This window comes from Sturnira hondurensis, unplaced genomic scaffold (assembly GCF_014824575.4).
Source record: "Sturnira hondurensis isolate 20B ecotype Veracruz unplaced genomic scaffold, ASM1482457v3 Scaffold0013299, whole genome shotgun sequence".
NCBI classification, from domain to species: Eukaryota; Metazoa; Chordata; class Mammalia; order Chiroptera; family Phyllostomidae; genus Sturnira; species Sturnira hondurensis.
The window spans coordinates 8,715,880-8,743,732 of record NW_028085930.1 but is presented as its reverse complement, the minus strand read 5'-3'; the positions used below and the strand labels follow the sequence as shown (position 1 = coordinate 8,743,732).

The window sequence follows — 27,853 nt, the reverse complement described above, 5'->3', positions numbered from 1 at the left end:
AATTCTTTCTTATGCCCGATCACCCCAGTTCCTGCTCTAGCCGGGCAAGGGGCTGCACCGCCTCTCCCATCACTGGTTTTCAGGCTTAAGTGGATTAGAGCCAGGAAGCACTTCTCCCAGACAGAAGTGGGGACTCAGGCTGTGTCAGAATAGCCAGGGAGCGAGGGTCCATCCCCCCCTCTTTGCTTCAGCCCCCTGAGTACTTCCTTGAGGGCCTCCCAAGTGATCGTGTCTGGCTTAGGTTGCCCCTCCTTTGAGGGGTCTTATCCGTCTTATCCGTCATTGACTAACCGTCATTAACAAACTGACTAAGCATTGAGGGCCAGAGATGGATGAAGCAGAAGCAGCGTTCCTGCCAGGGAGATAAGCTTTGTCTGCTTAGTGGCTCACAGTCCAAAGGTCGCTCAATCAGCCTTATCCATGGGGGGTGGTTACAACTCCTGAAACCAGGCAGAGCAGTTCCCAACATTTTATCTCCTCAAGCTTTTATCCAAAACATCAGGGTCCAGAGACTAAAGTTCCTCTTCCCAACAGTCTGGGTCTGTTCTTCTGATATTTTCTTGAGACTTGCCTTTTAGTGGGTGATGGACCCAGAGAATGTCTTCATGGATGACTCTGCCTCCTTCCCACAGGAAGTGAGATTCTACAGCACAACCACATCATAATCAGGAGAGCCAAGCTTTAGCTGGTGCTTTGTGTTTGTGCCAGGGGCTCTTCTGAGGGCTTCCCCATATTAAACTATTAAATCTTCACATGAACCTATTGAACAGATACTGTTTTACTGATGAGGAAACCAAAGCACAGAAAAATCAGGTTATTTGGCCACAGTAAACAGCAAAGCTGAGGTTTGGACTTGAGTAAGTCTAGTTGTAGAGTTTGTGTACTAAATACTGTTTTGTGTTGCTTTTTGGTATATGTAGTAGAGCAGAGCCTAACAGGGCCTCTCAAACTTCAACACGCGTTTGAATCAAGTTCTGGAGAGAATTCCGTTACTAACAAGCTCCCAGGTGATGCTGATTCTGCTGTTTCTCAAATCATAGTTTAAGTACAAGGCTAGTATGGCATAATGAAACATAGTACGATGTAGAAGAGTATTACACAGTATGATACACAGTCACCTGTCACTTAACTGTGAGGATACCCTCTTTTTAAAAAAATATTTTTTTTAATCTTTCAATTACAGATAACATACATTATATTAGTTTCAGGTGTCCACCCCAGTGATTAGACATCATGTAACTTCCTACATGATCATCCGGGTAAGTCTCATACCCATCCGACACTGTACATGGTTATTAAAACATCATTCCCTATGCTGTACTTTCCATCCCCATGACTATTCTGTAACAACCAATTTGTACCATGAGGATACCTTTTGAGAAATGCATCCTTGGGCGACTTCATCGTTCTGTGGGCATCGTAGAGTGCACTTACGCAGACCCAGATGGCACTTCCTGCTGCTGTCATTGTAGGCGCTGCGCTTTCACAGGACTGATGGCACAGTAGGTTTGTTCACACCAGTATCACCACAAACACGTGAGTGATTGTAGTGTCAGCTCTGAGTGTGGGCTTCTCTTTTTGTAAAGGACATGTCTGATTTGAGCTTCCATTGCCAAGGCCTCCAATTCAAAGGGACATCTGCTTCAGAGGAGCCTGGAATAAACACAGCTCCCGCCTCGATGGATGGAGAGTCAGGCCACCCCCACCACGAAGGCTCCTTTGTTTGAGAGATCTTGGTTGATTTTGATAACTGACCACTAGGGCCACTTGTTTTTCTCGTGCTTTAAATTCACCCTTACATGTTTTCAATTAACCAATAATGAGTGAATCGCAGAACAGCTCTCCTCCCTGATGCTTGACTCCAATAAAAGCAGAACCTCAGGCCTCTACTCTCTCCTCTCTCTCTCCACCCGTAATCTCACTGTGTTCCCCTGGCATGCCTGTATGCCTCAGGGCCTGTAAGTAATAAACTTTTTGTTTCAAAGTTTTCTAATGGTTATTGCTGAAGGGTGTCTGTCTCTCGGTGTAATAAGAACCAAAGGTTTGGTTCAGTTGCAACATAGGTTTCGAAAGAGATGCCTGTGGAAAGCTCACTGTGGCCCCTGGCATTTCCAGCAATCACGTTACTACCCACAGACTGAGGCAGCCACAAACAATAATACATTGCACTATGACCTACATGGCTACAGCATCACTAGGCAACAGGAATTTTTGGCTCCATCGTAATCTTCTGGGACCACAGATGTATATATGTCTGTCATTGACTGAAATGCCATTTTTAGGCTCATGATAGTGTAGTATAGAATAGCATCGAATATCGTCAAATGGTATGATATGGTATAGTGATGTATAGGATGGTATAGTGAAGTACCGTGCAGTATGGAATCATAGAGAAGAGTATATGATGGAACCCATGAGTCCAATATTCCTACATCAACCCCATGTGAAGCAGATGCTATTATTATGATACCCAGTTTCCAGTATCAGTATGGGAAACACAAGACAGATTAAGAAACGCAGATGGGAAAAAAATGGAGGCAGAGTTGGATTTCCCAGCAGCTGGAGTCAAAAGCTGGAGCCAGTTTTCCAGAGTATTAAGTTAATATTTTTGTTTACAGTGTCTAAAGAATATCACTACTTTGCAGTGTCCTTCGTGAACTCAGAAATCAACTGAAAAGAGTGCATGTGTAACGTGTTTTAAGTAAGCATGGACTATGGGATGTCCTGCATTAAGCAGTTCAGATTCTTCGGAAATTAAAGTCCAATTTTTGTGTTCATATGCACCTGGGTATTATCCAGGAGAGGAAAAGAAGTATAGGATTCTGGCTTCTCTTTTCAGTTCATTTTGCACCATGCAATAAATTAGGATTTATATTTACCTTCAGCTTTGTCTTTCAACTTTTTGGATACAATTAGCTTGATACTTTAATAGCTGGATTCTAATTCATTCTAGAATTCTAGGGTCATAAAGCAAAATCATAAAGACCTTGGAGGTTATCTGATGAGGTTCAAACCCTCTTCATTAACAGGGAAAGAAAATGCTCCTTGTGTTACAGAATAAAGCCAGCTGAAATGTCCCTGGGGAAAATGTAAATTGGATGTTGAAATAATATAATACCATACTGCAAAAGGGAAATTTCTTTTTTTTCCTGAAAACAGATCTGATATAAAAATGGGATTCACATCTGTGGAAACTCTTTTTGGTGAATTTCAATGAGAGATTGAAAAATTAAAACAAAGCCAAGATGTTTTATGTAAGCATCGTGGTTCCTTATATAGGAAATCAAGGGAGGAAGTCATTTTCTGTTTTGGTGACTCCAGAAACACACTAGGCCAGGTAGCCTGAAGTATAGTAATTAGGGAATGAAAAACTCATGGCCCACCCATTGATCTCAGGCCCCTGAGAAACTTTAAGACACTGTTTGTAACCCTTTTCACTGCTGAAGGGTCCAATATTAATATATTTTTCTCAAAATTGCCCCTGCCCCCCCTGCCCCCAGCAACCATGTTCAGTTTTGTTTTTATTGATTCTGAGCAAAATTCTCCAATGTGTGCTGGCCTAAGGAGGAGATGTCCATATGCCTTGGCTTGCCCTGGGCAGTGCCAAGTTTTGTCTGATGTCCAGGAGTAATTAATAATAGTGATCCTTTTATGGCCAATAAGTTACATACTGACATTCATTCAGATTCTAATCCAGGTGCATCTGTGACCACCAACTCTTACCTCTTCAGTAGAATTTTGCGGGTGATTTTATTTACCTGTGAGTGGGTGGGCGAAGACCAAAAGTGAAACTGGAAAAGTCGGCATTCGTGCTGCCTGTCACTACCAGAACCAATAAGCACAGACAGGGATTGAATCTTTATGGGCGCTTTGTTCAGATGGCTGGCCATCTGAGAAGATGGCGAGTTTGTACCCTAAGCCAAGATTTTTATAAGGAGGAAAAAGTGTAAGTAAGGGATTTGGATCAGGAAAGAGGTTAATCAGACGAAAGCTGCAGTCTGATAATTTCCCTGTCAGTCTTTCATCTGTTGACTGGTGATTTTCTAACTGAGTCCTGTGTCCTGTGTCTGGGGTGATTTTCTTTGTCTCTGTCCCGGGCAATGGGGTGTCTCTCCTTGGAACATGAGGGCTCAGATACCAATTTGATGCTGTTCTTCTGGGGCACAAAGGTTGACTTGCTTGTGGTCTCCTGGAGTCAGGGTGGGCCATGCCTTGAGTTCTGAAACAATAGCTTTTTGCATGAATTAACTATGAAACTTATTAACTATTACCTAAATCTAAAAATTTTCTCACTCTTGAGTTCCCCCTTCAAAAGATCAATGGAGTTTCAAAATCTACTTATATTCCTGTGGAAGGGCTTTAAAATTTTCAGGTAGAGGTAATAGAAAATTGGGAGTGATTGTCAGTCCTGATCTTTTGTAATACATTCCCCTGAAACAAGGTATACACATGGGTGGTGAATGAGAAAGAAAAATTCCAGGGGAAAAGGAAGTAGTATATCTTGTGCTGGAAGAAGGCTCATTTGCATTCCTGTCTTCATCTGTCAAACATTTAACGAGCATCTGTCTGTTTTGGGCACTGGGAAAGTAAGATGACACAGTCCTGCTCTCAAGGAATCCTTGCTGAGTGGCAGAGAAGGTCTGGCAAAGTAAATCGAGGGAATTTGGTAATTCAATGTGAAGAGCCAGGGACAGGAGTCAGAAAGAACTTCGGGGAGGTGGCTATTTAAACTGCTATTTGAAAGGTCACTTAAACTGCTACTTGAAAGACACGAATGAGTTAACAAGACCTAGATTGAGGGGATCGGATACCAGGTAGAGGGAATAGAAGGTGTAGAGGTATAAAACAGTATACCATATTTTGCTGTGTATAATGTGCACTTTTTTTGCCCCAATTTTTGAGGGAAAAATAAAGATGTGTGTTATACATGGGCACAATGATTACATACTGTGGATATAATAATCCCCTGTATAATGCACACAAAAACGTGGGTGTGCATTATACGCAGCAAAATAAGGTGTGTCGGTGAGCTTTTGCTGTGTAACAAACTATCTCCTAAGTTAAACAACAACCTTATACTTCTGTGGGTGGTCTGGGACTTTTTTTTTTTTTCAGGACAGGCTTGGCTGATGTCTTCTGGGCTTGGTCATGCGTCTCTAGATGACTAATTTGATTTTTTTCTCCTTTACCTTCAAAGAATGCAACATAGATTTATCTGTAGGAATTGACCTCTCCACTCCCACAAGGCAAGATTGGGAGAAGCTTCAAGAGTTACTGCCAGAGCTGATGCAACAGTTGGCTGTGCTTTCTAACATCAGCTGTAGCATTTCCACTCAGATCAACACAAACTTTCGCTACTTGGTTCCTGACTCAAGTGGCTGGCTTGCCTTTGACTCAGGCTTTGACAAATACAGTAATGAAATCATTCAGAAGTTCTTGGTTCATCAAGCTGCCAAGACCAACCATATGGATGTGGCCTTTTTGCTCTCCTTGGGAGAGAATGCCATCCACTCCTCTAATGCTAAAGTGAAGGTAAAAAGTGCTGAGGACGCATGTTACAGAGCAGGGCCTGGGTGGGAGGAAGTTGGGGTAAGGTTTTGTAACCGAGGCCAACAAACCTGTTGCTCCCTGGAGATTCTACATAAAGGAAAACCATAGTTTTACCCAGCAAAAACCAACAGGAAGTACACTTTGACTAGTCAACAATTTACTAAGGCTCTAGTTGAATAATGCCCGTAGGGATGAAAGGATAAAGTCCCTTCCCTCAAGTTGTCCACACTTTAGTGATGTAGAGTCTTCCATGGAATAATCTATTCCAAAGACCCCTGGGAGATATTTTGAGACTCCCTCGCTTAAAATATCTGAAGGTCACCGGTTGCCATGTAGAGTAGGGCCTGTCACTTCTGCAGTGAGCATGCCGAGCTGTCTTCAGTGACAGCTGATGGCTCTCCAATGTGGCCTGCCTCTCCCTTCTCAGGGGCCCGAAGTTTTATGCCCACAGAAGTCCCCAGGGACTGCAAGATCCCATGTGACATTTATTAAGAATAAATAAATTTATAAATAAATTTGACAGTAATAAATAAATAAATTTGACATCTCTAAGCTTCAGAAGTTACATTTATTTTTACAATGAATTTATTTCTTGACTGGCATAATTCACTTTTTAAAATTAAAAATTCCTATGAGTAAAGGTAACATGTTTTAATTGTAGAAAATGCAATATTTTAAAAATTTTTTCATTGATAAATAACAATGAATATTGTAAGATAATTTTTGGAAGGTATTTTTAAATGAACATATTAAGCTGGTCCAAAAATTTTTTTGGTAGGGGGAGCTTGGGGGAAATTGAAGTAAAAATGATTGTGTAGTAAAATAAAAAATAAATGGGTAAAAAGGAACAGGGTGAAAGTCTGCATACAACCAGAAAAGCTAACCTTATGCTTGCATTTTAAAGTAATATGCAATTTACAGCATCCATCTTCTTCATTTCCTTTCCCTTCTTCCCTCCCCTTCTTTCTCCTGCCCCATGTCCCTCTCTCTCTTCTCTCCCTCCACACTTCTTCCAACCCCTCCCCCACCCCCACCAAACAACAGGTCCTTTTAGTGTTTACAGATGGACTGGATGGGGACTTAGAGAGACTGAAGGAAACATCCACGCTTCTCCGTGGCAAAGGCAAGTGCATGGAGTTGCCCGGCCTGGGCCTCACTCATCTCACAGGGCCCGAGATGCACTGGACTCTGTGAAGCCTCCTGTATGCTGACCCAGGTGATAGAAGCTCAGTGCCCACCAGGCTGATACCATCTCCCTCTTTGTAGGAAGCAGGGGGCTGTTCATGGTTGAGAGACCCTGCAGTGCCCCCATCCCTGACCCTGACCAAGGGCTTCTCTGAGACAAGGCTGACCAATTACCAGCCTGGCATCTGCCTTTGAGGGCAGGGACAGGGGTGAAGGTGCAACTCCTGCTCCATGCTGAGTGGGAGCCGATTGCTCTGATTTTCAGCTACTTCGGGGCACATATGTGTCTTTTTCCTAAACTATGGAGTCAGCCTGAATCTGGGCTTTGCTCTTTCCACTGCCCTTTCTCCCTTGTTTGCTCCCCAGTTCTCCCTCCTTCTCCATTTCCAAGGGCTACTGCTAGTCTATATGGCATCTTTGTGAAATTAGAAAAAGATGCTCAGTGCCCTGGTGGGTGCGGTTCTGTGCCTGGCCACCTGGCTTGGTGAGTCATGTCCTGGCTGCATTTCAGCGCCCACCAGCTCCCTAGCTGGGTGTCCCTGGGCAGTACCTTCTGTACAACGGTGGCTGGTTACTCTGGCTATTCCCAGTTTGTGCCACATAAGGCACAAGCCAACTCAGGGTAAACAACCAGCAACATGATTTGTTCAACCTCCCTTCATCCTTCTCCTTCCTCCGTGGGGTGTGTTCAACATGTTCTGGGAATGATGTCTTCCCTTGGTTAACAATGTGTTGGAATGTTTTTTTATGATAGTTTGTTCCCAACTAAATTTACCAAATACATTGCTACTGAAAGTTTACATTTTGCAACTTTTCTGGAAGAAATTTGGGAGTCTATGACAAAAGATTGCAATCTTTGCCTACATGCTAGACCCAGGAATTTATTTTTAGGAATAATTAAGAATATGTATAACAACCTTTAACCAAAAGATTGTTAAGCAGCTCTTTTTTTTCCAATAGCAGAAAGCTGGTGTGTGTGTGTGTGTGTGTGTGACTTTACTGTTCAAAATATCAACACTAATGATTGTTCTGAAATTCTAGAAACAGTAATGCCTCACCAACTGGGAGGTATCTTTGTTCATTTGTTCTCGTGTGGACAAATCCAGATGACCTGATAGTTCCAAATTTAGTAGAATTTTCCAGGTTAGGCTGCAATCACAAACAATCTCTGCATCTCAGTGGCTTACAGAAGCAAGAATGTATTGCTCATTTTATGCCCCAGGTGCACATGTATATGTTGCATGCTCATCACTGAAGGACCCAGGCTGAAAGAGGGGTCTATTCCTGTGGCAGGGGAAAAGGAATTAGGCAGATTGTTCCCTACTCTTAAAATTTCTCTCAGGGAGAGACACAGCACACTCTACACATTGTGTTGGTCAGAGCAAGCTGGATGGACAGTTCTAACTTTCATGAGATAGGTCATATTTTCAGAGGGAAGGCAAAGAGGCTTAAGGAGAGTCTACAACCTTCCTAAAGAAGCAAAATGCTCTCATGTGTTCTCATGGGGAACAACCAGAGTATCTGTGAGCAGTTCCAATGATGCCACAGTTTCTAAGAGCAAACCAGAAATCTCCATCAGGAATGGGTTTAAAAGGATGTAACGATACAACGGAGGGCAAAACCCATTTATGAACTAAAAAAGTAGGAACTGCAAAAGAATTATGAGAGTCCTTTTGGTTCTCCCTAACTGCTTAACTTTCAGCTGGTGGGATTGAAGACCAATTCTTCAAGACAGAATGCCATGAGCTAGTTTTGCTTTGAACACAAATAGGAAGGGTTGGGTGGTAGTTGGATACCTGGGGCCAAAACAAAGACCGCACAAAAGACATACAAGTAAGTTGCCCACCTGCTGGTGTCTTGAAGGATTCTCTGCGCTCCTCATGGTTGGCCTGGAAGGAGTACATAAATTGGAAGAGCTTCAGGAGCTGGAGTTTGGCAGGGGGTTCGCATATAATCAGCCTCTGAGCGTCACACTGCAATCCCTCCCAAGCATCTTACTGAAGCAACTTGTAAGTATATTCTTAAATACCATCCACAGGGTTTGAAAACCTGAGGGAATAAATTTTGTCTCCTTAGTATGTAACGGAATATAGGTTAACGGATGAAAAAAGTCATTATGTGATATGGGTTCTGTCTTTCAGGACACAGTTGTGGAAAGAACATGCTGTAATACGTATGCAAAGTGTTTTGGAGAAAAGGGGCACAGAGGTGATTTTGGGAGCCTGGGGAGGAAGGTGAGAATTTCCTGGGCATGGATGGGAGAGGGAAAGAGATGACATTTTAAGTAGGTGAGTGTCGGTGACTATATACCAGACTCTGTGTTGTATCTTTAACACAGTTTTTCTAATTCTACCCTCTTAATAAACCTTTGAAGTAACTGTTATTTAATGGGTTTGAAACGGAAGCTCAGAGATGGAACATCGCTTTCCAAAAGCCACACAGTTATGGAGAGGCATTTTAGAATTTAAGCCCTTGTCTACCTGACTCATATCCTTTCCACTCTATTATGCTGCCTACTGACATTTATCTGACAAATACTTTCATAGATTCTCTCACTACACAGAAGTTTTTACTTGTCTCCAAAATTTCCACTTCTCCACCATCAGCTTTCTTTGCAGTAGTCAACACCCCTTGCCCTCCGGTCTAACCTCTCATTCGATAGCATGAAATGCTGAAGAAGGAAGCAATCGCTGTTTACATCTGTTAACTCTGGGTTAAGTGATAGGGGAATTACTACTGCACACTTTTAAGGGAGAATATCTCCTTAGAAATGGCCCTCAGACACCCAGGGACACAAGCCTCCATTGTCATAGGGACTAAAGCTTCGTGTTGGGGGAATAGTCACAAATCCAAATGCAAGGGTGAGTCAGACCCCTTGGCTTTGCCCATCTGTTTACCTACTCTCTTTGTAAGGTTTCCCATGAGGTTTTTGCAGTGATCTCTTACTGACTTTGGGGATCCATTTTAGTTTAGAATAGTATGAAGTGTATAATTGTTTTTTGGAAAATAAATAGTAGTTACAACTTAGTGCTAGATTATCCACCCTCCCCCACCCCCCACCCCCTGCCATCATATTCTTAAACATCAGATGGGAGAATTGGAAAATCAAGCTTGGGAACCTCTTGACATGTTCCGTTTTGTTTTCAACTGCCACAGAGATCACAGATGAGAGTGTTTTCAAGTTTTGGCTTCTGTGCTCCTTCTGTTTGTTAAAATCCAATGGTTGGTTGAATTGACTTTTGTTATCTTGGTTGTTCACAAATATACTATGGCTCCCATGTTTTATTGACCAGGTTTTAGACTAAATGATCACAACCGGCTATAAAACCGCAAGCCAAGCTCTCTCGAGAAGAAATAGTTTTAGGTATCTAAGTTTTAGATAAAATAGTTTAGAAGAAATAGTTTTAGGTATCTAAGAAGAAGTAAAAAAAAAGAAGAAGGATAAATAGCTGAGTCACACAGAAATAAGTAATACGGTAGTAACATTTTTGTTTAATGATGTTTTGTCAAACAAGATCAAAACCCTCTTTAATAATAACAGTTTCCCTTAAACATTTAACTAGAACTAATTTTGGTTTGGATTTTCACAATACAATGACTTAAAAAGTTATTTTAGAAGAAGAAAAATAGGTTGCTGTACCAATTATATTAAACCAAACAGGTATTGAAGTTTTCACTGTGAGATAGATTGTGTCCATTTCCACATGTCTCTGCATATCCTGCTCAACATTTAGTAGATTCTCAATAAAATGTCAACTCAATGACACATCACTCAATTAGTAACAACTTTCATTTCCTGTAGATTTGAGAAATGAAGAATTTAGAGTCCAAGTGATTTATTTTAATTTCCTTTCTTCTCAGGGAGAGAAGGGGCCTGATGGATTACCTGGTTATCCTGGTGAAGAAGGTGGACACGTTAGTACTGAATCTTATTTTTTTCTTTGATGGAATACAGTAAAATGAGTCAAATATTAGCAATACTTAATGGCACTTACATCATGAAAGTTTTTCTCATTTATGCTAGGTAAAATGGGTTTAGAAAATAAAATAATTTTAAAATACTTCTGTAAAAATAATGATTTAGTATAACAAATGTCAGGTGGACATGTTGTATAGAGATAAATATTCTCTAGAAGGTGTTTAGAGGAAGTATGGTCATTTGGGGTTTTGTTAATGAGAGAATTTGTGATAACTGAAATTGTGACCTCTACTTAATGTGCATGCATGTAATAGGAGTTGTTAATCATGAACTAATTTGCAGGTTATTTGTTGCTATGAATGACATAGCCACGTTTGTAAGTGTTTTAACGAAATAAATTCAAGAGAATCAAAGCTGTTCTTATAACATGTTCACTCAGATGCCTTCCTGAGTGGCTGAGAAGATGATGGGGTTTCAGTTGCCCACCGATGATTTGCAGAGAACCCTGGACACATTCTTGGGCAAGGGAAAGTTATCTATCACATGATTGGCTGACGAGGAAAATGTGCATCTTACAGAGAATTGTTATCTAGAGGACTGAAATGTGGTAGGGATCATCATTCTTACATCATAGAAATGCCAAAAGGATTTTAAAGCCCCATTGTTGTCAGTGAGTTTTAAATTATGGAAAACCACTTTGCCACAGGTGTCTGTTTTAAAGTTAATTTGCATATACCACTGGTTCTCAAGCTTTTCGGTCAGGATAAACCTTTACTCTCTTAAAGGTTACTGAAGACCTCGAAAAGCTTTTGTTGATGTGGTTTCTATTGTTATTTACCACATTAGAAGTTAAAGCGGAATTTTAAATGATCTATTTGATTCCAAAACAACAAAAATAAAACCCTTAACATGCATGATATATTTCATTATGATAAATGATATTGTCCAAAACAAAATATATTGGTGAGAAGAGTGGTATTTTTTAAACCTATTTTCAAATATCATTAAGGTCTAGCTTATTCTGCTAGATTCATCTATTTGCTTCTTTATTCAGTCTGTTGTTACATCACTTGCTATGGGTCTCTTTAAAACCTCTACTGTATCCTTGAGAGAGCATACAAATAAAAAAAGAAAATAACATTTTAGTGTAATTGGGGAAAATAATTTTACTCTGTGAGCATCCCCTCCCAAAGGGTCTTAGGGACCTGAGGGGTCCTTGGACCGGACTTTTCAAACTGCTGGTATATATAGATATTAGAGTCCCATTGCCCCACTTAGAGTGGTACATCTTTTTATCATCCTGAACATTTCAGTAGCCTGGACTTGGAAAATCAGCAGAAGCTAGAGAAGAATGCAGCTGCTGAGACCTATGTGGTGGATCTGTTTCTTCGATTACATTTATGGGAGAATTGCTCCACTTCTATTTTGCCTCAGCATGCCTAGGCTAGATATTAGAAATGCATTCAGAAAGGTGAAATGTGGGTTTTCTTCTATTTTGTTTCGGAGTAGTAAAAATATTCCTTCCCATGTTTATGATGTTTTAAAATATCCTTAAGTGTTATTTTATTTTTTTCTGCTTGGCCTGTGAGTCAATGAACCTTGCCCAAGTTCAGAGAGAATGCTATGGTCTGACCAATCCATGAAGATCATGGATGCCAATTTCAGACAGACAGGGTAAACAAGCCCTGTCTGTCCAGGGTGGGGGATGATTTTTGTCCCCTTCTCTTCGGTCTTAACATTCTAAAACCAAGATATTTTATAAGAACCCTTTTAGTACACAGCAAGATATATGATGTGAATGACACACAGTCATGCCCTTTTATCAGCCACCATGTTTCTTTCTGAGATTTCAGTTACATATAGTCAACCACTGTTCCAAACATTAAATGGAAGGTTCCAGAAATAAACGATTGGCACATTTTAAACCCTGCATTGTTCTTAGCAATGTGTTGAAATCTCATGCTGTTCCTTGAGAGAGGGGAGTCATCCTGTTGTCCAGCATCTCCACGTTGTGATTGTTCCCTGCTGGTTAGTCCTTTGGTAGCCACCTGGGTTATCAGACTTTCTCGATATTGTAGTGCTTGTGTTCAGATAACCCTTGTTTTAGTTAGGAATGGCTCCCCAATTTAAGGGTCGTGATGCTGGTGACTCAGAGATGCCAAAGACAAGCGGTAATGTGCTTCCTTTAAGTGAAAAGGCAGAAGTTCTTGACTAACTAAGGAAAGAGAAGTATCACGTGCTAAAGTTGTTAGATCTGTGGTGAGAACAAATCCTCTGTGAAATTGTGAAGAAGAAAATAGAAATTTGTGCTAGTTTTGCTGTCACACCTCAAAGTGGAAGTGCGTCTCATCTGGTGGGCCCTCCATTGTCCCACGTCGCTGTAAGAAGACGGGTGAGTACAGTGCAATGATGTATTTTGAGAAAGACCACCTGCCCTCATAGCTTTTATTATAGTGCATTGTTATCCTTGTTCTAGTCTATTATTAGTCATTATTAATCTCCTATTGTGCCTAATTTATAAATTGAACTTCGTCGTAGGTATGCCTGTTGTATAGTGTTCAGGGCTCTCTGTGGTTTCAGGCATCCACTGGGGGGTCCTAGAACATACCCCCTGGGGGATGAGAGCTACTGCATATGATTTTATATAATTTAAAATTTTATTGTAAAATCCCAAAGAATGTAAAAAGAAACAGGTGAAGTTGGTTTTAATAATATATTTTATTTAACCCAGTATATCCAAAATATAATTATTTAAACACATCATTAATAATTACTACAAAAACTGATAAAATATCTTACTTTTCAAATATACTGTCTTTGCAGTCTAGCATGTATTTTATAATGACAGCACATCTCAATGTGGACAAGCCACGTGTGGCCCGTGGCTACTGTGTCCGACAGCATAGCTCTAGTAGGTCTTGTTTGCTTTTGCTGCATTTCTCGCAAGAGAAGAGAACTTTATAAGTGTCACTACACAATCTAACAAAATTGTTTTGAATGAAGTTAAAGACAACTAAGTGCTAGAGAGAGAAACATTACAGAGAAAACAACAAACTTTTTGGCTAACACAGGTTCAAATTGAAAGTTTATAGGGACAAATAACGACCCTTGCCCTCAAAGAAAAACCCTTAGTGGTGTAAAACGACCATCACTTTGATTAAGTTCTTGGACTTGGTGGGTGAGGGAAGTGAAAAGAGAACAGTAGAGGCATTGCCAATGGGTGTCTGAGGCTGGGCTGCCTTGGGCTAGAGGACCCACTGCGAGAATGGCATCCTCTCTCATCTGTGGTCCTCTGCTGGGATGGCTGGCCTGGCTGGCATCACAGAAGGTTGAGGTGGAAGTACATGGCATATAGCAGCCGGGTCTAAGAGTCAGCATCCAACAGGGTGCGTACGTCCTGTGAGGGAGCGTTCCAGGAGACTGAGGCTGGAGCCTCGAAGCTTCCAAGCAGGCCTCAGAAATTAGATGGTAACTTGTCTGTCACATTCTGTTGGGTACAAACAAGTCACTAAATCCAGACCAGAATCAAGAGTCGGGTGGGGGCATTAGATTCCTCCTCTTGGTGGGGGTGTGGCAGGGTCACCGAGCAGAAGAGCATGGATATTTGGTCATGGGTGCCTTTGGAAAATGTACTCTGCCAGACTCGTGAATTCTATATATTTTCAAAATTTACCTATTATGAGATGGTGGTTTAAATATGCATTAATCACACATCAAACAGTTATACATCAAATTAATCAGATTATCTAAGGCCACAGAAATAGTTATAGAACTTCAGTAATAACAAAAATAGTTAATATTTGTTCACACCTTACTCTGTGCCAGATATACAACTAAATATTCTGTATGCATTCCTCATTTCATCTGCAAAATAAGATGTTATTATTGTTCTTCTCATTCCTCATAAAGTAAGTTGAACCAGTACAGCATTTGAGAAGCTATTGGTGAGGTTCTTTCCATTAAATCCTGGCTGTAATTGATAGCTTTAAACAATCTGTGAGCAAAGAGGAGACCAGTTTTTTAACATGACAGAGCTTGATATTGGAATGAGAAACACAGTAGGCCCAAATTTTGTTCTCAAGACCATTTAACATGTGTTCATTCTAAGGCAATTCCCCTTGTCTCATGGCAACACCCAAAAAATGCTTTTGCCCTCTTACAACACATGGGCTCCTAGGGGTATCAGTGGACTAGATACATGTCCACTTATAATATTTAACTTATTTAGTTGCACATAAATGTTTAAATGTTTTTTAGGATGCGAAATGATATTTTAAGTTAGAAATTCTGCTTTTTCTCTCTCTAATATCGTATCGACCATTTAATTACAAATGATTCCCACATAGTTTCTGTATCAGTGTCTTCAGCTTTACTGGAGCCACTTTGTGGAAACCTCTCACCCAGTTTTCTAGAGCATATTGTGTCCATTTCTGTCAAAGTTGTTTAAACCATTGTGAGCCTGTTTATGAAGGCTCTCATTACGAATTTTACTTCCAGCTTCCAAACTCATTGCTTCATTTCTCTTGTAAGAATATTTTTATGGTCTCCACAATATAATCACAAATTCTAATGTTTATAGAAATGACTTTTTAAAGATTTTATCTATTTATCTTTAGAGGGGAAGGCAAGGAGACAGGGAGAGAAATATCAATGTAAGGTTGCCTCTTGTGTGTCCCCTGATGGGAACTGGCCCACAACCCAGGCATGTGCCCTGACTGGAAATTGAACCACGATCCTTTGGTTTACAGGCCCGCACTCAATCCCCTGAGCTACACCAGCCAGGGCTGTTTATAGAAATGATTTTTAAAGCTCTTATTTGCATACCATCTAATATTTGAAATTGTGAGATCTCACCCTCAAATATAGTGAATAATAATTTCTTTACTATCTTTTAAAAAGTGGATCTGGTAGTTGACCTCCATAAGCACCCCCAAAATATCTCAACTAAAGAATGACTGTATTATGTTGCTCAAAATTAAATAAAGAGGGCAGTTAAGTAGAGAGAATACTCTGAAATATGAGAAACTTGGTGAGGACTCAGATTTAAGACTATTTCCCGCCCCTCATGGACTAATTTGAGGAAAACACATACCCAATTATGGATATATATTGTAGCAACAGAAACTTTAGAAACTGGAAATAGAAGTCATAAGAGTGGGATTTTTTTCTTCACAAATTTCTTTTTAATTAAAAAATATTTTAAATTGTGGTAGAAAACACAGATGTAAAATTTACTGTCTTAACCATTTTTAAGTGTATAGTTCAGTGGTTTTAAGGACATTCACACTGATGCACACCTGTCCCCACCATCCATCTCCAGAGTCCCTTTCACCTTGCAAAACTGGAACTGTCCCCATTAAACACCGACTCCCCATTCCCCTCTCCCACCGCCCCTGGGAAGCCACTACTCTACCTTGTGTCTCTGTGAATTTGATTTCTCTAGCTGCCGCACTAAGTAGAGTCAAGCAGTATGCGTCTTTTGGGTTATTTCACTTAGCATGATGTTCTCAAGGTTTATCCTTGTGGTGGTATGTCAGAATCCCCTTCCTTTTTAAGGCTGAATAAAGCCATTGTGCATATATGCCCCTTTTGTTTACCCATTCATCTGTCCATGGACACTCGGGTTGCTTCTGCCTTTTGGTTATTGTGAACACTGCTGCTGTGCATATGATTGTGTAAACACCTCTGTGAGACCGAGCTTCCAATTCTTTGGGGTACACTTCCAGAATTAGGTTGTTGGGTTATATGGTAATTCCATTTTCACTTTCTTGAGAAACCACCATACTGTTTTCAAGAGTAACTATACTTGAATACTTTCCTTAGAAGTGTATAATGGTTCCAATATCTTCACATCCTCACCAACACTTTTTTTTAATGATAGCCATTCTACAAGTGGGTGTATTTTTAATGTTTTGTTAAACATAAAACTGTAATAATGTTTCCTCGGGGTCTCTGCTTTATCAGGGAGACTTGTTTTATATATAGCAACTGTTTTCTAATTGAGACAATGACCAATTGTTCATGACTGATAGCACTGCATAGTGAAATGTAGTGCAGTAACTACATTAGAGTTTAATTTTCCAGACGAAGCTTAAATACCACGCATTGAACCAACCTGAAAATACATACAGACTAGGAAGAAGTAGGGAAGCAGACATTTATTTGACATCTACTATATGTTAGGCCCTGCATCAGGCATTTTGAATGCCCGATGACATTTAATTTTCATCACAACCCTACTGATTTGTGTTGATCTTTCATTTTATCAATGCAGAAGTAGAAACTCCAGAGAAAATAAGTGGTTTACGAAGGTCAGGCAGAGAGGGTTGGAGATGTGCTCAAACCCACGTTTGTTTGATGCCAAAACATGTGCTTCTCTCATTATCTTTTACTGTCTGCTATGTATAAAACCCCTCATTTTTTCAAGTCATGTGATTTATGAAGTACTTTCAGCACAGTATCTCATGCATTCAGTACAATGATCTTTGTTTCTTGTTTTTTGTTTTTTTTAATACATTTTATTGATTATACCATTACAGTTGTTCTATTCCCCCCTTCATCCCCCTCCACCTGCACCCTCCCTCCCCCACCATTCTCCCCCCCTTAGTTTATAACCACGTGTCTCAAGTTCTTTGGATTCTATATTTCCCCCGCTATTCTCGCCCTCCCCCCTATCTATTTTCTACCTACCATCTATGCTATTTTCTGTGCCTTCTTCCCTCTTCTCCCCCTCCCACCCCCCTGATTCTAACCCTCCATGTGTTCTTCATTTCTATGGTTCCACTCCTGATCTAGCCGTCCTCTTGGTTTGCTTTTGTTTTAGGTGTGGTTGTTTTTTTTAAAATATATTTTATTGATTATACCATTATAGTTGTTCTATTCCCCCCTTCATCCCCCTCCACCTGCACCCTCCCTCCCCCACCATTCTCCCCCCCTTAGTTTATAACCACGTGTCTCAAGTTCTTTGGATTCTATATTTCCCCCACTATTCTCGCCCTCCCCCCTATCTATTTTCTACCTACCATCTATGCTATTTTCTGTGCCTTCTCCCCCCTTCTCCCCCTCCCACCCCCCTGTTTCTAACCCTCCATGTGTTCTTCATTTCTATGGTTCCACTCCTGATCTAGCTGTCCACTTGGTTTGCTTTTGTTTTAGGTGTGGTTGTTAATAGCTGTGTGTTTGCTGTCCTTTCACTGTTCATATTTTTCATCTTCTTTTTCTTAAATAAGTCCCTTTAGCATTTCATATAATAAGGGCTTGGTAATAATGAACTCCTTGAACTTGACCTTATCTGAGAAGCACTTTATCTGTCCTTCCATTCTAAATGAAAGTTTTGCTGGATAAAGCAATCTTGGCTGTAGGTCTTTGGATTTCATGACTTGGAATACTTCTTTCCAGCCCCTTCTTGCCTGTAAGGTCTCTTTTGAGAAATCCGCTGACAGTCTGATGGGTACTCCTTTGTAGGTGACTGTCCCCTTATCCCTTGATGCTTCTAGGATTCTCTCCTTCATTTTGGTCTTGGCTAATGTAATTATGATGTGCCTTGGTGTGTTCCTTCTTGGGTCCAACTTCTTTGGCACTCTCTGAGCTTCCTGGATTTCCTGGAAGTCTATTTCCTTTGCCAGACTGGGGAAGTTCTCCTTTATTATTTGTTCAAATATGTTTTCCACTCGTGGCTGTTTCTTTCCCCCTTCTGGTACCCCTATAATTCGGATGTTGGAACGTTTAAAGATGTCCTGGAGGTTCCTAAGCCTCTCCTCATTTTTTTGAATTCTCATTTCTTCATTCCTTTCTGGTGGGATGTTTTGTTCTTCCTTCTGGTCCATTCCATTGATTTGAGTCCCAGTTTCCTTTCCATCACTATTGGTTTCCTGTGCATCTCCCTTCATTTCAATTAGTTTAGCCTTCATATGTTTCTCTAATTTGTGACTGTACTCTACCAATTCTGTGAGCATCCTGATAAATAGTGTCCTGAATTGTGCTTCTGAGAGGCTGGCAATTTCTTGGTCGCTTAGAGTTATTGGCTCTGGGACTTTGAGTTCTTCTTGTGCCATCTTTTGGGTTGTTCGTGCCTGTTCCATAGCAGGATCAGAGTCCTAAAGTGTTCACTAGAACAGGGCAACTAAGTCGCTGGGTTGTGACGTTGTATGTGGGGGCGGGGTCAAAGAGGGACAGTGGCTCTCACTGGTATTGCAGGGCAACTAAGTCGCTGGGTTGTGACGCTGTATGTGGGGGTGGGGTCTAAGAGGGACCATGGCGTCCTGTCCGCCGCCTGCCGCCACGGCCCTCACCGGTGCCCACCGGTGCCGCAGTTGCTGCCGTCACCGGGCCCACGCGCTTCGTCCCACTGCACACGAGTGTGCCACCGCCGTCAGCCCTCGCCCCCTGGGGCCTGTGTGGTCTGTCTCACTGTGCGCGAATATGCGCCCGTGGTCTGCCCCGCACCCCAACTGGTTCCCGTCTGCCTGCGCTCCTGGGTCCGGGGCCCTGTCCTGTCCGACCCTGCTCGCTGCTGGCTCCGTCCCTCTTACCGTCCCCGTTGAACAGTTAGATGTAGTCGGACTTCCGTATAATTCAATTTTCTGTCCTTTGCTTGTGTCTTTGTTTCTCCAAACCTTTGTTGTATTCAAATTTGGTTGTGGGAGAAGGCACAGTGTTTCCACCTATGCCTCCATCTTGGCAGAAGTCTCAATACAATGATCTTTGAATGATTAGAATCAATATTATCCAGATCCAGAGTTTATAAATGGAGGGAATTGTGATTCAGAGTCATGTGCTTGTCCAAGCTTACAAAACAGGCTGGAAACAGAACTTGGGCTCAAACCCAGGTCCTTCCATTCTAGACCCAGAGTGCAGCTTGCTTCACCACGTTCCCTTTCACTGTCCAGAGTGGTTTATCTAGGGAAGTTGCCCAACATCATTAAGTGGAAGTTAGATGTTACATTGGCAGACCCTGTCTTGCTGAAAGCTCATGTTGTATGTAGTACTTTCTCATTTATATTTGATCAGTTTGGCACAAGGCATGATTCTAGATCAAAAGCTTATACTCAGTATAATTTAGGAAGTAAGTCTTTAAATCCCAATCAGATGCCTGCTGTGTGCCAAACACTGTGACGAGGGCTGGAAACCCTCGTTTCATTATCCGTTAAAACGGATAAATGAAATGTCCTTGTCACTAAGAAGCTCACAACATGGCAGAAAACAGTAAAACACGAGAACAATAACCCCCAATGTATCTTCTCAGAAGAGGAAGTGACAAATGATCCATACCTTAGGGATGGTCAGGATTTCATTTAGAAGAGAAGAAGTTAAATAGTGGTTTATTCTTTGTGGGACTACAAGGGAACCACCCAGTTTTAGCTGCCTGAGGAAATGTTTGGACACACCTGTCTTTTGCCTGAATGCTGCTGTTTTGCCCATGTGGCTTGACTGAACTGGTCAAAAACAGATAATTTGGATTTCTAAGACTTGGGGCCATCAATACTGGTAGCTGGTGGGTAAACATTCTGATTGCCTTGCAGGGACCCAATCAGGTCCCTGAGGATGTGGGGACCCAATCAGGTCCCTGAGGATGTAGAAGTAGTTGTAAGGACCGTGCCATTGTTTGGTCGTTCTTGCTGGTTTGAGTCGGTTGGGTGCTGATAGAGATAGTTGATTGATTGAATCCACGTGCATCTTTATTTCACAGGGAGAAAGAGGTCCCCAGGGTCTTCCTGGACCCCGAGGTGAGGAAGGATGCCCAGGTGTGAGAGGACCCAAGGTGAGTGTGACCTTGAGCTGTGGCATTCTTCCCATATTTCTGTTTCATCCCTTGAGTCTGTGGAAAACCTTAATTCTTCAACACAGGTGTGGTCTCTTGGTTCCTCCTGAGAAGGAGGGTTTCCCAGAAGTTGAGCCTGAGAAAAGGATTAGATGCAAATAGTTTACTGGGAGCGGATTTCAGTAAACACATGCAGGGAGTAGAGAAGTTAGACGGGGAAATGGAAGGTAGCCTAAAAAGGGTGCGTTATCAATTAGATTATTACCAAGGGTAGACAGAGAGCTTAATCCTGCTGAGGAACTCTGGAGGCCAGTGTTCAATGTGCACCTCACTGTTATCCCACTCAAGGGGCGAGGGAGCTGGGGTATTCATGCACCAGGTCCGGTCAGGCGTCAGGTGAGGGCTGCTCCTAGGGGGTAGTGATTCCCCAGCACGTCTGGACCGNTAGAGAAGTTAGACTCGGAAATGGAAGGTAGCCTAAAAAGGGTGCGTTATCAATTAGATTATTACCAAGGGTAGACAGAGAGCTTAATCCTGCTGAGGAACTCTGGAGGCCAGTGTTGAATGTGCACCTCACTGTTATCCCACTCAAGGGGCGAGGGAGCTGGGGTATTCATGCACCAGGTCCGGTCAGGCGTCAGGTGAGGGCTGCTCCTAGGGGGTAGTGATTCCCCAGCACGTCTGGACCGTTCTAGTACCAGGAAAAAAAACCCAGGAGGAAAAGAGTCACAGTACAGGCAGCTGGAAGGTGGGCTTGAGAACACCGAAATTTTCAAAACTAAAGGCAGTAATTGGTGGGGCATCCTTTCTGAGTGGCTACATTCAATGTTTTTTAACCTTCCGAGTTTAGAGAATTTCCTTAATAAGGCCGGGGATTGTGGGGCGGGGGGAGGAAGAGTTCTACAACCTCAGAGTTCTATACATAGTTTTTCTGACCACCATGACCACATTCTGAGTATTTTAACTGGTTACTCTTTCAATTAATTTGTGCTGTTGTTCCTAGAAGCCCTTTTCTGCTTGCTAGTCAGTGTATTGTCATTTTTGTTTGAAAAATTATTGTTATAATAATGAGTGGTGGGTCACTGCCATTCCCTGCTCACCCTACCATGTGAGGAGTTGCAAGGCTAAATTCTCCCCCCAAATCCCAAGCATGGGGAAGTGGTAGCAGGCAGAGTCTGTGATGTCCATGACAGTCGCTGGAGAAGAAATCTTCATTTTGGTCTAATCGTTGCATTTTCTTGAAACCAGAGAATGTATAGTTTCTTAAATGAAATGATATTTTAAAAATCTAATTCAAGCTCAAGTATTTTTATTTTTTTCCAAACTCTAGGGAGTACGAGGATTTTTAGGAGAGAAGGTAGGTGATTTTCCTTACTCTTCTTACACTGAAGCTTCTTTGGGATAAAAAAAAAATACTGAGTCCAGTTGCTTTTCCTTCACTTAAGTGAGATGGGGCTTAAAGCTTTGAGGTGAAGGGATGTGTCAGATGGTATTAAGAGAAAAACTGAAAGAAACTGTTAGTATGGAAATGAACTTCAAAGCAACAATCACGTACACTGTGGTCCTGTTGTCTCCAACCGCATTGTTTGTTCCACAGGGCAACCCTGGTGAGGATGGTGTTGATGGCTGGGATGGAGAACAGGTTTGGAAAGTTTCTCGTTCTGTGTCCCCCCTCTGCTACTCTGGCATTTATACTCTCTATTTATACATTTCACAATTAGTCTAGACATTTTCACATACATGCTCAACAGTGTCTAAAGTTAATTTAGATATTTGCCCTTGTCTTCTAAATAGAAGGACCCTCAAAACTTAGCTCTAACCGGCTGCCTCCCATATTACATACTGTTGTCCAATATTTTATTTCCATTTTTTAGTTAAGTTCTACCAATTAGACAGTTACTTTTCTGTTATGTAGTCAGTAATTATCTAGCTTTACTCTCATATTTGTTACTATTATTGGTGCCTTCAAAAGAACATGAAAAGATCATGCTTCTTCTGCCTGTGGTAGGGCTTTTAGAATATCCTTTGATGAAGTTCATAAGTTCCCTTGGCTTTTGTTTTTCTGAAATTCTCTTTATTCTATCCATTTTTCTTGAAAGATAGTTCTTGGGTAAACATTTGTTTTCAGCACTTTGAAATGTAATTTCATAGTTTTCTGGCTTCTATTATCTCTTTCATTATTGCTGTTAAGAAGTTATCCATCAAACTAATTGTTATTCCTTGGTCATCAATCTTAAAAAGATAATATATCAGGCTGCCTTGAAATTTCCCCTTTGTTTCTAGTTTCCTGCAGTTTCAATATGATATGTCCAGGTATAGATTTGTTTTTCTTTACCCTGCTTGAGACTTATTAGGCTTTCAAATCTGAGCATTTGTGCCTTCCATAAGTTTTAGAAAATCCTTAGCAAATTATCATTTTGACATTTTTATCTTTTTCATTTTCTTTATTATCTCTTTATAGAAGTCTAATTAAAAATTTCTGAGAACTTTTCATTTTATTTTCCATGATTTTTAACCTCTTTCCTATCTCCTTGTCTTTCTGCACTGCATTATGAATAATCTATTCACTTTCTAATTCACTAATCCTTACGTCACTCTGTTTAATATGCCTTTTCACCTGTCAGTTAGATTTTTAATTTCAATTAGTCTAATTTTCACTTCAAAAAGTTCTTCAATTCTTACTCAAATCTGCTTAGTCTTTTAAAAATAGTTGACTGCTATTTTAAACAAATTATTTTTTAAACAAATTCATTAAATATACTTACTTTATATTCAGTATGTGATCATTCCAGTATCTATAGCCATTGCACATCCAATTTTGTTGTCAGTCATTCCTGCTGGTTCCCTTCCCCTGGTGTCTCCTTCACATGTGTTGTGACTTTTGATTTAAACTCAGTTTTTAATTTAAATTTACCTGTGGTAAATCATTAAGGCCCGAGCTGAAGGTTGTTTGCTTCTGCCACGTACTTGGTGGCACTACCTCCCAGGACCACTTAAAATAAATGTTCAGGCTGTGTTCCCAGAAGTGGGGTCCCTGGGTCAAATGGCAGTTCCATTCAGACCTGGAGATTATTATGCTGAGTGAAATAAGCCAGTGAGAATGACCAGTACTGTATGATCTCTCTTATATGTGGGATCTAGTAAATGAAATAAATTGATGAACAAAGTAAAACCTGAGGCATGGATACATGGAACAGACTTAGAGATTTCAGAGGGGAGAGTGTGGAGGGGACTGGGAGAGAATCTATGCATGGCCCATGGACATAGACAACAATGTGGTGAAGGGCGGGTGTGCAGGGTGAGAGGGTGAGGTCCGGGTGCAGGGAGAAAATGTGCGACATCTCTAATAGCGTCAACAATAAAAAATCAAAAAGAAAAAAGTTAAAAGCAAGCAAAAGTAAAATAAAATAAATGATCAGCTTGTGGGTTTTTACACTACAGTCACACTGAGTGATTAGTCCTTCAGGCAGCCAGAGCCTATTACTTCTGTTGATTCCTGCTTTCTCTTTATTTTGAGTTCTAAAGATTTCTCTTTTTCTTTATCAGTTCATTAATGTATGTAAAATATTTTTAAGTTTTCAAAGGAATGATTGTTCAGGGCATGTAGTCTGTCCATGCTCAGAAATCAAATGGTAAAGAATCTTTCTACTGTTGGCTAGAATGTGAAACTATGTGAAAAAAATTTGTCATGACTACTATAACAAAGACCCTTTTTATATTTATTTTTAGGGTGATCATGGCATCCCAGGATCATTTGGAGAAAAAGGAGACAGAGGAAATCGGGTAAAATAAAAGGATATTTTTCTTTCATATTTCTACTGGTTACACTGACCTTGTCAATTTATTTGCTTTTATTATTTTTAAATATATTTTATTGATTATGCCATTACAATTGCCCCATTTCCCCCCCCTTCATTCCCCTCTACCCTGCACACCCTCTCTCACCCACTTTCCCCCCATTTAGTTCATGTCCATGTGTTATAAGTTCTTTAGCTTCTGCATTTCCCACACTATTCCTGCCCTCCCCCTGTCTATTTTCTAGCCACCATCTATGCTACTTATTCTCTGTATCTTCTCCCCCTCTCCTCTTCCCACTCCCCTGTTGCTAACCTTCCATGTGATCTCCATTTCTCTGGTTCTATTCCTATTCTAGTTGTTTGCTTAGTTTGTTTTTGTTTTAGGCGTATTTGTTAATAATTGTGAGTTTGCTGTCTTTTTACTGTTTGTGTTTTTTATCTTCTTTTTCTTATATAAGTTCCTTTAACATTTCATATAATAAGGGCTTGGTGATGATGAGCTCCTTTAACTTGACCTTATCTGAGAAGTGCTTTATCTGCCCTTCCATTCTAAATGAAAGCTTTGCTGGATAGAGTAATCTTGGATGGAGGTTCTTGCCTTTAATGACTTGGAATACTTCTTTCCAGCTCCTTCTTGTCTGCAAGGTCTCTTTTGAGAAATCAGCTGACAGTCTGATGGGAACTCCTTTGTAGGTCACTGTCTCCTTATCTCTTGCTGCTTCTAGGATTCTCTCCTTCATTTTCATCTTGGCTAGTGTAATGATGATGTGCCTTGGAGTGTTCCTTCTTGGGTCCCACTTCTTTGGGGCTCTCTGAGCTTCCTGGACTTTCTGGAAGTCTATTTCCTTTGCCAGATCAGGGAAGTTCTCCTTTATTGTTTGTTCAAATAAGTTTTCCACTTGTTGCTCTTCTACTTCCCCTTCTGGTACCCCTATAATTTGGATGTTGGAATGTTTAAAGATGTCCTGGAGATTCCTAAGGCTCTCATCATTTTTTTGAATTCTTGTTTCTTCCTTCTTTTCTGTTTGGTTGTTTCTTTCTTCCTTCTGGTCCACTCCATTGATTTGAGTCCCAGTTTCTTTCCCATCACTGTTGGTTCCCTGTGCATTTTTCTTCATTTCACTTAGCATAGCCTTCATTTTTTCATCTAATTTGTGACCAGATTCAACCAATTCTGTGAGCATCCTGATTACCAGTGCTTTGAACTGTTCATCTGATAGGTTGGCTGTCTCTTGGTCACTTAGTTGTATTTGCTCTGGAGCTTTAATCTGTTCTTTTGTTTGGGCCATTTTTTTTTTGTCTTGTTGTGCCTCTTATGTAGTGAGGGGCAGAGCCTTAGGTGTTCACCAGGGTGGGGCAACCCAGTGTCTGGGTTGTGACACTGTATGTGGGGCAGGGGTCTGAGAGGGAACAATGGTGCTTGCTCTGCTCTCTCTTGGATTTCAGTCTCTTCCGAGCTTCCCCCAAGCAAACTAAGCCCTTCTAGTGCTGATTCCCATGTGAGTGGGTTTGTGTATATTCTAGGACCCTGTGGGTCTCTCCAACTAACCCTCCTATGAGGCTGGGAGTTTCTCCTGGCATTTCAACCCCCTACAGGTATTTTCAATCAGTGTTTTGAGGCTTTATTTATGTGTGCCGGGAGCCTGGATTGCATGGTCTATCTCCCTCCCCAGTTTCACCTGGTTTATCTGTGCGTGAATATGAGACTGCCTGGTCAGCCGCCTTGCTAATTGTGCCTGGCTAAACAATCGCCACCTCACTGGGTCTCCCTGTTGCCACCCTGAGCCCAGGGTCCGCCCGCTGCCGATTTGTGTGTCTGGTATCACTAATTTATTTATTTATTTATTTATTTATTTATGCTGTAACCCCTCTTTGCTTGGCTGCCTGAATCTGCCCCTCCTACTGGTCTGGATGAATGTATCTATTTTAACTCCTTGGTTGTCAGACTTCCATACAGTTCAATTTTCTGTCAGTTCTGGTTGTTATTTTGTTTCTAAATTGTTGTTGTCCTTATTTTGGTTGTGCGAGGAGGCACAGTATGTCTACCTACTCCTTCATCTTGGCCAGAAGTCTGGCAGTTCACTTTTTTTTTCATTTTTTTAAAGATTTTATTTCTTTATCTTAAGAGGGGAAGGGAAGGAGAGAAGGAGAGAAATATCAATGTATGGTTGCCTCTCATGAGTCCCCTGGTGGGAACTGGCCTGCAACCCACGCATGTGCCCTGACTGGGAATCGAACCGCGATTGTGTGGTTCGCAGGCCCACGCTCAGTCCACTGAGCACTGCCAGTCAGGGCCTGGCAGTTCACTTTTAAGTTTGAGGAAAGAATCATTCAGTGGCTTAATGACTAGATTGGGCGCTAAAGGGCAATAAATATTAGATGACTATTTGGAACCTGTAATTTAAGGCCCAACTCTGCTGATAGTGAAATGAATAATTTAAAGCTAGTTTTACATTACTATTTCATTTTTTGTATTTTAGAACTGTAATTGTCATTCCCTATCTCACAAACTTTTATGTGTCCCTGTTGCCAGTGATTTAGTCTTATATCCAAGGCCTTTCTACCACATTCTTCACTAATCTTGGTTAAGAAATATCCTTCCCAGGATTAAGACATACAAATGGGCAGTTGTAAAATAGTACAGAGATGTAAAGTATAGTAAAGGGCATATAGTCAATAATATTGTACTAACTCTATATAGCATCAGGTTGATACTTGATTTATCAGGGTAATCATTTTGTAAGTTATGTAAATGTCTAATCTCTCTATATTGTACACCTGAAACCAATATAATATTGTATGTCACTGTAACTGAAAAATAATAAAAAGAGAAGTATCCTTCCCAGTCAAATTATACTATTTAATGTCCCCGGAAGATTCCTTATGCATGCCTCCCTCTGCATCTTGGTTCATGCTAGGTACCCCATCCTGGAATGCCTTTTCCCTGCCTCTGTCTCCAGTGCTTATTTGAATATCACTTTTTCTTTGATTTCCAGCTCCTGTCTTTCCTCCTCATGATGCCCTGGACCTCATCGACCATGTTAGTCTGCAGAGCTTTCCCCCTTTGCTATATCCTTCCAGTATACTTTGTCTTATATGCTTGACAGTGAATATGTATTGCCTCATGCTGGGACTTTTATTTCTATGTAAGGGAAGTCATATGTAATCAACTCTCTCTTCCTGTGCCATGGCAGACATTACTAATCAATTATATAGCCCAAACTATCTGTCTCAATACTGTACTATAATTAGCTTTTTGTTGATTTCATCAGGGGATGAAATTTATCTGTGTTCTTTTATACCCCACATGGAATTAGAATAATGCTTTACCACAAGGTGTGGATTGGTTTCCTGATAAGTGAAACAGGAAATCACAAGAAATGGCTCTTTACTGAGGTTGAATTTCCAGCCTGGAGTTTGTGGATCAGATTTTGGAGAACCATACTTTCTTCAAGACTGGAAAGACTTCAGTTTCCATTGAACTTAGTGAAATTTGATAAACACCTGTCAAATGTTTTCTACTTGTAGGGCATTTGCTAGACACAAAGAAGAGTTCAAAGATAAATAAGTCTCAGTTTTGACCAAGAAAGAGCTTATTAACTGGTGCAGGCGACAAGATTTATATAGGAGGTACTATAATAC

General features: G+C 40.9%; 1 protein-coding gene across 1 annotated transcript in view; it reads left to right on the top strand.

The window, feature by feature from the left end:
* Positions 1-27,853, top strand: part of LOC118997585 (collagen alpha-4(VI) chain-like) — a 114,921-nt gene that overhangs the window by 38,371 nt on the left and 48,697 nt on the right. The window contains exons 11-19 of the mRNA XM_037061315.1: positions 5,198-5,532; positions 6,595-6,673; positions 8,599-8,744; positions 8,877-8,969; positions 10,597-10,650; positions 20,343-20,414; positions 21,745-21,771; positions 22,012-22,056; positions 24,144-24,197. Coding sequence (XP_036917210.1) covers positions 5,198-5,532; positions 6,595-6,673; positions 8,599-8,744; positions 8,877-8,969; positions 10,597-10,650; positions 20,343-20,414; positions 21,745-21,771; positions 22,012-22,056; positions 24,144-24,197 — 905 coding nt within the window. The remainder of the gene's footprint in view (positions 1-5,197; positions 5,533-6,594; positions 6,674-8,598; positions 8,745-8,876; positions 8,970-10,596; positions 10,651-20,342; positions 20,415-21,744; positions 21,772-22,011; positions 22,057-24,143; positions 24,198-27,853) is intronic.